Raw genomic sequence first — 8375 nt, forward strand, 5'->3', positions numbered from 1 at the left:
TCATATGCACTTACTCCACACTCAACCAACGTGGAGACAGACATAAAGAGACGTTGTACACACGATCACACTCCCCAAGCGTACTCTACAAACCGGGTCTAGGTACCCCCGCCCCTGGAGGGGGGAACTGCACCCAGACCCAGGTGGTGTTACCCTTTTCCCTGCGGTGGGGAGAGGCAGACCGCCCCGACTCCGCAGCAGCAGGAAGGCTCCACACTCCAGACCGCAGTCGGACGGCCAACTCCTCCTCCTAGCCCCCCCGCTCCAGCAGGTCGCAGAGAATGGGGGTGAGAGAAGACTCCAAACCTCCCTCCACCCGCTCATTGTAGTGTTGATGCATGTGTGTTCTAAGGTGCATTTAAAACCCAGGAGGGCATGGAGCTACCTGCCAGAGAGCAGCAGGTAAGCGCATGGTCCCTCCTGCTAGCCCTCAATGTCTACGTGTATTTAACATTGAGAGGTGGGCAACGACGCCAGGGGTGGGGTGTACACCCTGATGGTACTTTGGACTCCGTGTATCGTGCCCACCCCCAAGATCCTATATGTATGTGTAATGAGAGTGTGAGTAATGTGAATGTCTAAGTTGTGGGATAAAATTGAGGCAGAGGCAGCCAGAAGGGGACGGGGGGACGGGGGGTGGCCTCCTCTGCACCCTGGTGACATACCCCTACTCCAAGGCCCTGCATGTGTGGGTGGTTGTGGTGGAGCGGGAAGAGGGAGGCAGCTGGAGATGGGGAGGGAAGGACTATCCTCCTCCTGCAGAGACCGGCCCTGCTGCTCCTCTCCTCCACCCTCGCAGACCCTCCTGTGACGCTCCACTCTGGAGGAGCTGGACTACCTGTGCAGGTGCCGACCCGTACTACCAGCAGGTAGGACGACATCAGCGGGCTCACCACCACCTCCAACATCATCAAACATCACCTGGCCCTGAAATCACCATCAGCAGGCTTTCAGTTCACTTTGATTCACAGCAGTCACCTGACGGTGCGCCTTATTGCAAAGAGCCCACAACAACACAGAAACCCCACACAGGGGAGGTGGAGGAGAGCCTGGAGAGACCGAGTACGCTAATGAGAGAGGGTGGAGCAGGTGGAGACAAGTGTGACAGAAGGAGAAGAGCAAGAGTAAACGGGACGGTTTAAAGATGGAGGTGAGGCCCGCTGTGTGATGGAGCTGCAGACTGAAGAGGAGGAAGAGCTCAGGGGAGGTTCATGGATGTAGCGAAGGGCTGCAGCGACAGAGGTGGATGCTAGGGGAGGCGGAGGCGGGCTGCGCTCCCAGCTGTCGGAAAAGGAAATTTAATGCTCACAAACAGGAAGCCCGGAGGAGCTTCGTCCCGCTTCACGTCACGCAGGAGAAAGTTTCCACCAGGGTCCATCAAAGTTCTACAAACTCCCCATGAAGCGTTTAATTACTTCATAATTATCATCGATTAATCGATCAGTGCTTCAGATTCAGTTCATTGATATTATTCTGAAACATTTATCACAGTGATGAGTTTCCCCTTTAACCCGTGTGTGGTGTTCATATTTTTGTTACTCAGCCAGTGTTCATGGGTCTGGTGGACCCGCTAGAGTTTTGGCTTTCCAAATTAACACTATCAAAAAATTTTATGTTAAATTACTCAACAGATGTTTACTTCATCCCAATTACAAGCCATATGAACAGCAAACATGGTTAATTTTTTCCCTTTACCTTTGTTAGATCACATTTATGAATTAATGTGCTTCTCGTTTTGTTTTTTTTGTTTTTTAAATAAAATGTTATAAAAAAATAAATCAGTTATAATCAAGTGGAGTGAGTGGAAAGACACAACACATTTACACGTGAAGCAATATGTTTCACAACTAAATGGGATCAGCTGCTCATCAATGGTGACATTAGGCCCAGGGATGTAAAACAGGGGGAGGCGGTGCACATACTTATCCCACACTGTCCTGATGGCAGCTAGCTTGTCTCTCTGCCGTCGAGCTGGTCTGTTGTCTCGGTTATCAAATCGGATAATCCTGGAAATTTTGTGGAAGTTTTCCAGAGACACTGATGCACGGAAAGGTTCGTGCCGGTTTCTGCATCCCACAGGGATTCTGTGGATTCCCCTTTGGACCTGAAAACTCCTGCAAGGATAAGAACCCCAAAGTTGGCCTTTGGGGTTCTTAGATGAATTTGGTCCATCTCCTTCCACCTCTCTCCAAAAACACACCTTCCTTCTAGATTACTGCAATCCAGAATAATTTTCTGGATGGAATCTGGGATGAAAAGCTCAAATGAAGACTTGATGTCCTGCACATGAGTAACTGTCAGCTGTGTTGGCCCTGGCTTATCACAGTAGCAGCTCTGCAGGGTGGCTCATTTCTTGGGCAAGAAGACCATTCAATGTCACCAGTTATTGACATCCATATTTCTTCACTTGCTGTCTGGTGGGCTTGTTCTGGTCCTGGAGCTGGCTGCAGATGGGGTACTCGTCTTCGTTTTGTTACTAAATGGTGCTCAACCTCATGCTCTTCTTCAAAGTCACTGTCAGACTCTGAATTTTCAGAAATGTGAAATATTCTGAAACCTCTTTGTCAACATCATCATCCGAAGCTCCTCTCTCTTCCAAAATCAATTGGATGGCCCTCGCATAAGATAATCTTTTGCCATCTTGATCAGTTGTGATAAAGAACCACACTGGCAAAGTCTTATTTATAGTATTATGCCCCTAATTTGCAGGTGGGACAGGGTATGAGAAAATAAAATTTGGATACCTCAAGAAAGAGGGTAAAATGTGTGAGATGTAAGAGCAGACAACAATGTTGCAACTTTGTGCGGAGCAGGAGGGGAAGAAAACACTATCAGCAGCACCAGAAAGGAGGAAGACAAAGTGTGGGAACACAGGACCTGCACTTTCAACACCTTTATTAGACCTGGGTCCAGTGGACCCGAACACCTTGTATGTAATGTAAATGCGTGGGGGGAGGTACAGTATGAGGTCATTGAAAATTAGTTCGGATTTATGTTCTTCACAGAAAATAAGCCAAAGCCAATGAATTTCAGGTTGAAAAAATAATTAATTGTTTAATTTTTCTTTTGAGAAAAACTGAAAACGGGTCTCACAGACCCGAACACCATACAAGGGTTAAAAGAACAACAGCTTTAGTCATTTCAGTTTATTTTGTTATTTTTATTATTTTATACAGATTCAGATCTGAACAGAGCAGAGCTCACACAGAAACAGGAACGTTAAAAATGGACCCCAGTTTAATCTGCAGGTCAAACCTGCAGCGCACACGTCGGTCCGTCTGCGAAGGAAAATGTTTCAATAAAATGTGAACAAATGTTAAAAGCTGAAGTCGAGGGAACTAAACTCCCGGCGTTTGAAGACTCTCCGGTCGGCTTCCCCAGACAGTCTGTGGGGATTACCTCCCCTCGCGTGTCACTTCCTGCTGTTTCATAGCTGCTGGCTGTTCATCCGTCTGTTAGCATTCAGAGGTGGAGGAGGAAGCTGAGCCTCGGGCCTCCACCTGAGCATCACCTGCTCAGGTGTGAGTCCGACTTAGAGTTCAGCAGGTAGAAATGAGCCGGATGGTTTCAGTCCTCTCTGGGTCTGTGATAACGATTGTCCACACGATGTTTTCCTGCGCAGCTAAAAACACGGCGAGCGCGAGAAGCCCGGCGGCGCTGTGATGCGGCGCGAGCCTCGCGCACTGGCGTGCAGATAAGCTACATCCTTTTGAAACCTTTAGTTTTACATCGGACGCCAAAGTTCGTCAGATATTTTACTGTGAACCAAAAATACAGAAACAATTAGAAACACACGCAGTGACGTCAGCTACACACCAACACAGAGACCATCAGTCACCCTCGGCGGACCAATCAGAGCAGCAGCTGCTGCCCACGTGTCCGCCAGCTTTCATCCCCGCGGGTCGGTCACGTCACATCTCGGAGGTTCTGAGCGGCCTGCAGTCGCTGCCGTCTCCTCTCCATCGCCTGCTGCTTCTTCCGCTCGATCTCCGCGGGCGAACATTTCCCCCGAACTGCAGAAAGCGAGAAATCGGTCAGAGTTACGCAAACAGCACCGAAGCCACGGAACCGCTTCACACGTACAAACACGCAGCTCACTTCACCACGACCGATAGTGCTCTTACCGTCGTCGGTCGCCGTGGACACCGGGTCGGTCGGCCTCTTGAAGGCGAATTGGTCTTTGATGGCGTGTTGCTGCGGCGCTCTCTGCAGCGCGGCGGTCCACTGCACCCGCCTGCTCTCCTGCAGACAGGCCGACTCGACCGTGGATCCTGACACCATTTTTTTTCCCGTGAACCTCAGAGTCTCGTTCACCTTTACGGCGACGCTGGAGGCAGAACCACCGGCCAATGAGCTGCCGGCTGCTTTGCCCGTACCTGTGGGGGGAGGAGCTTCTGGCTGCAGGATCCTGTCGTCCCGTCCGGTTCTGCCAGTCGGCCACAGAGCTGCGCTGTGGTTGGGAATCTGACCAATCAGAGGAGCCCGTTTTTCAGCCACGCCCTGGATCTGGCTCTCCAGGTCCTCACACATTTCACACAGCAGCTCATCGTCCGCCAGGTCGTCCCAGACCGGCTCTGACAGGAAGAAAGCGTCCAGGTCGTCATCCAGGAAGTCGCCGTCGGCGGGCGGCGCGCTGTGGAAGGAAACTCCAGCTTTCTGTGGGAAGTTTGGAGCGTTTGTAGTCTGTGATGCTGCAGCCCGGCAGGTCCCGGCAGAAGTCCTTTTTTGGTCAGACGGCGGTTTCTGCAGATCCAGCTTCACCGAGTTGGACCAACAGGTCTGCCGGGCATGCCGAGACGAAGCCCCGCCCTGCACAGCGTCTCTACCGGCGGGATTCGAGCTGTAGCCCACCTCCCGGCGTGCGTTCTGGATCCTGTCTACAGAGAAAGCAGGATTAGGCTCCAGGAGGAACGTCGCTCTCGGCCTGACGTTTTCCTTTTCCACTTTGGGTGCGGCAGACTGGCCGAGCCTGACGGCGGTATCAGCTTCCCTCTGATATCTCGCCTGGCCAGCAGGTTTCTGGGTCGAGCAGAGCTTCGGAGAAGCGAACTTCAGAGGATTTTGCGTCATCTCTAACACCAAAGAGTCATTTAGCAGGTCGTCGTCTCCCCAGTCATCCTGGAAGTCGTTGCGGGCTGACGTGCCGCTGCCGTGCAGCGTGGAAACGGCTGAAGTGGGGCCGCGTGACGAGACGGACGGTTTCCCAGAAGCCTCTCTGGGAGGTTTGACCTGTGACTGAGCTGAGGCCTGGCTCAGGTTCCCGCTCACGTACTGAGTCGGCCCATCGAAGAGGAAATCCAGATCGTCGTCCACGTGTTGATCTGGAAGAAGCTGCACGCCCGTCCCCGCCACAACGCTCGCAGCAGGCAGACGGCTTCCAGGGAGTGAGGGAGAAACTTCAATCTCAACGCCGTTCTCGAAATCCAGGATGTCCTCGGACAGGAGCTCCAGGCTCTGCTGGTGCACGTCCTCCGCCTCCTCCTCATCCTGACGAAACATGTTGAAGTCAAACTGCTTGGCGAGCTTCAGCAGGTCGTCGACGGCGTTCGGTCTGCAACAGAACGAAACGTAAGCTCACCGAGAGTCGGAACCAGACTCACATGCAGTAAATGTGCTGTGATGGACCGAGACCTGCTGACGATGTGTTCCCGTCAGGCCAACGTCAGAGCTCCTCACACCTGTGCAGCTGAACCGCCGCTGTTATCGAGGACCTCTGTAAATAACACTAAGCCTGTCGTAGCATTTGTGAGCTTAAAGATCAATAATCTGATCTGATGTGAACATGGCTCCGTCTGTAGCGGCCGTGTGCACTGGTCTCGGGCCGTGAGCAAAGCGCCGTTTCCTGATTGGTTCTGTGTTATGATCCAGTTCACAGTCACACCTTCTACCTGCAGCCAAATCATTTTAAAACTTCCTTCTTTGTGTTTTTATCTGGAGAAGCTTTGCATGAACCACCGTTCAAAATAATCCTCCTTTGTCTGAAACCGGCTCTTTTAGCTCCTGTCTCTTTAAGGCCCTTCCCAAACCCTTCTTTTGATTGGCCAACTTAAGGAAGCCTGCAGAGGGGCTGTGCTGTCTTTTTTGTATTATTACAAACCTTAAATTAACTTATTTTTATTTTTTCTCATTAAGTTTCTCTTTCAGTTTGTCTCGTGTCTCTCTTTGATTTTCTACTTTCAGTAAAGAATAAAAACAGATGTAATTCCTCTTTTGGCACACCGAGTCTACATCGGCGGGGTGGAGCGTGCCGTCTGAGGCTCGTTCCCGCCAGTCTCCTGAGCTGAACCCACCTCGGGGACTTCTTCTTGGGTTTGGGCAGCTGAACGTCTGGCGTGCAGGGGATGGTGGCGCTGTCTCCGATCCACTGCTGTAACGTCGGGTCCGTGTCTTCAGGTCTGCCGTGCTGCAAAGTCAGTACAGTCGATCGTTAGCTTTAACAGCAAGATGCTTTTTGCTGCGACCCGTGGCTGGTGTGTTTGTTTTGGGGGTTTCTGACCTTTGGAGCAATCCTGTTGACGATCTCCGAGATGCTCACGGCTCCGGCTGGGCGCGTTTTTCCTCTTTTACCTGCGGACAACGAGAGAATCACAGTTCAGGTGTCCAGCGTGGAACAAAGCGCATTAAACACAGACAAGAGCAGCAAATTTGACTCCGCGTTACCGCGTCTGTTTGGCGAAGGGGAGGTGGCGTCCCAGATGATGTCCTGCTGAAAGTCGGACTCGTTGTGCGGAGACTCGCCGCAGACACTTCCTGTATGTCTGAACCTGGGGATTCTGGTGGGGGTCTTAAACTCTGGACCAAAGGATGAAAATCATTTCTGTCAGCTTTGTAAACGTCTCACATTTGAAGTTTAAAGTAGCGTCTGTTAATCTGGTCCAAGGGGCAGTGATGGATACTGACACCGTTAGCGCTCTGTTAGTGTGATGGTGGAGTTTCACTGTGTGAACCTGCAGACAAAGCTTTTAATGTGGTTTTAGATACAATAACGCAAATGTTTAGGCAGAGGTTAGTTCAACAAACAACTATATTAGTTTGGTTTTTAGCCACACTGCTGCAGGCTGAGGAACTTGTTCCTAGCCGAACTGCAGAGTGTGAGCTCTCCGGGCTGTACACACGTTTTGTCACGAATCAGAAAACGATTTTTAGTGAAATGTTTCAGAAAACCTTAAATCTGCAGATATTTACATGTAGTTTGGCGTGTCGCGCTGTCCAAACAGGAGAGCGGTTGTTCGGTCACAGAAAACGGCTTCGAGGAGGTAAACCGACACTAAAGGCACAGAAAGGTGCTGCTCACCTGCCCGCTGGCTCCTCGGGGAATCCTGCTCAGATCCCAGCCTCTGTCTGGAGCTCCTGCTCAGGCGGTTTGCTCTCAGTTTAGCCGCCTGTTGCTCCTCCAGCGGGGTGCCCATCACAGCGGCCAAAGGGCCGAGTTTAAGCCGGCTTCCACTCATGGTCAGCGCCCGAGCTCCGGGTGAGAGCCGGGGCAGCCACGGTTCGTGTCGCCGGATGGCTCTTTGAGCGTCACTTTTTCAGGCTGTAAATTCGGACGCCCCGCCGAGGTTTTGAACGTCCCGCCATCTTTTCTCCTTCCCAGAGTTCCCTGCGGTGGTGCGTTCAAGAGCAACAGTGCTATGCGGAAACTGAACATTGCAGTGTTTACTTTTATTTTATGTTTGTTTTGTTTGTTTTAATTTTTTTTTTACATTTTTACATAGATAGGCTTAAGTAGTATTTTAAAACTTTGTTAAGTATTCAGATTTTAATTTGAGTGGCAGAGTTATACGTATATTTGAATTAATGCTACATTTTATTCATTATTAAAGTTAAAACATGAAAGAGTGACTTTAGACTCTTGTAGATTTATCTCTTATGTTGCGGTTATATGATATAATAACACGTTGAAATTTGACCCTGCAGTTAGTTTTTTCTTCATTCCTGGCTCGAGCAGCTCTGGAATCAGAGGTCTGGAAATGAGAGATAAAGTGACACTCATGTTTCTGAATCAGCTCTAAAGCAGCAGAGGTGAGAAGAACCACCACATCACTGCACGTTTCACAGCCTTTATTACTCCGACACCACCAGCCCTTCAGGTGCAGAGGGCTCTTCTCAGACAGGCACAGGAGCCGTACATCTTCATTAAATCAGAGTCAGATAGACTCGTGTGTGTTTTTGTCTGCAGCTGCAGCGCTCCTCCTCCTCCTCGGATCCCCCAGAGGAAGAATTAGTGCATCACCCCCTGCTGTGCTGCTCTCTGTGATGAATCTGAATTCAGACTCTGCATAAAACCCACCAACACACGGAGCAGCTGTGAGTCACAGCAGAGGAGGATGGAGGTTTGTTCCAGCAGCACTGATGGATCCTCCACCTCCACCCTC

At 50.6% G+C, this 8375-nt stretch overlaps 1 protein-coding gene across 1 annotated transcript; it reads right to left on the reverse strand.

Moving 5' to 3' along the window:
• Nucleotides 1-3145: 3145 nt before the first annotated feature.
• Nucleotides 3146-7638, reverse strand: etaa1a (ETAA1 activator of ATR kinase a). The gene is made up of 6 exons (XM_004538633.3): nucleotides 7295-7638; nucleotides 6661-6792; nucleotides 6497-6567; nucleotides 6291-6403; nucleotides 4125-5551; nucleotides 3146-4013 (listed from the first exon to the last, which is right to left on the reverse strand). Exons 1-6 carry the CDS (start codon nucleotides 7449-7451, stop codon nucleotides 3907-3909), a joined length of 2007 nt encoding a protein of 668 aa, XP_004538690.2. The 5' UTR covers nucleotides 7452-7638; the 3' UTR covers nucleotides 3146-3906.
• Between the last annotated feature and the right edge of the window lie 737 nt (nucleotides 7639-8375).

This window comes from Maylandia zebra, linkage group LG6 (assembly GCF_041146795.1).
Source record: "Maylandia zebra isolate NMK-2024a linkage group LG6, Mzebra_GT3a, whole genome shotgun sequence".
Taxonomy (NCBI): Eukaryota; Metazoa; Chordata; class Actinopteri; order Cichliformes; family Cichlidae; genus Maylandia; species Maylandia zebra.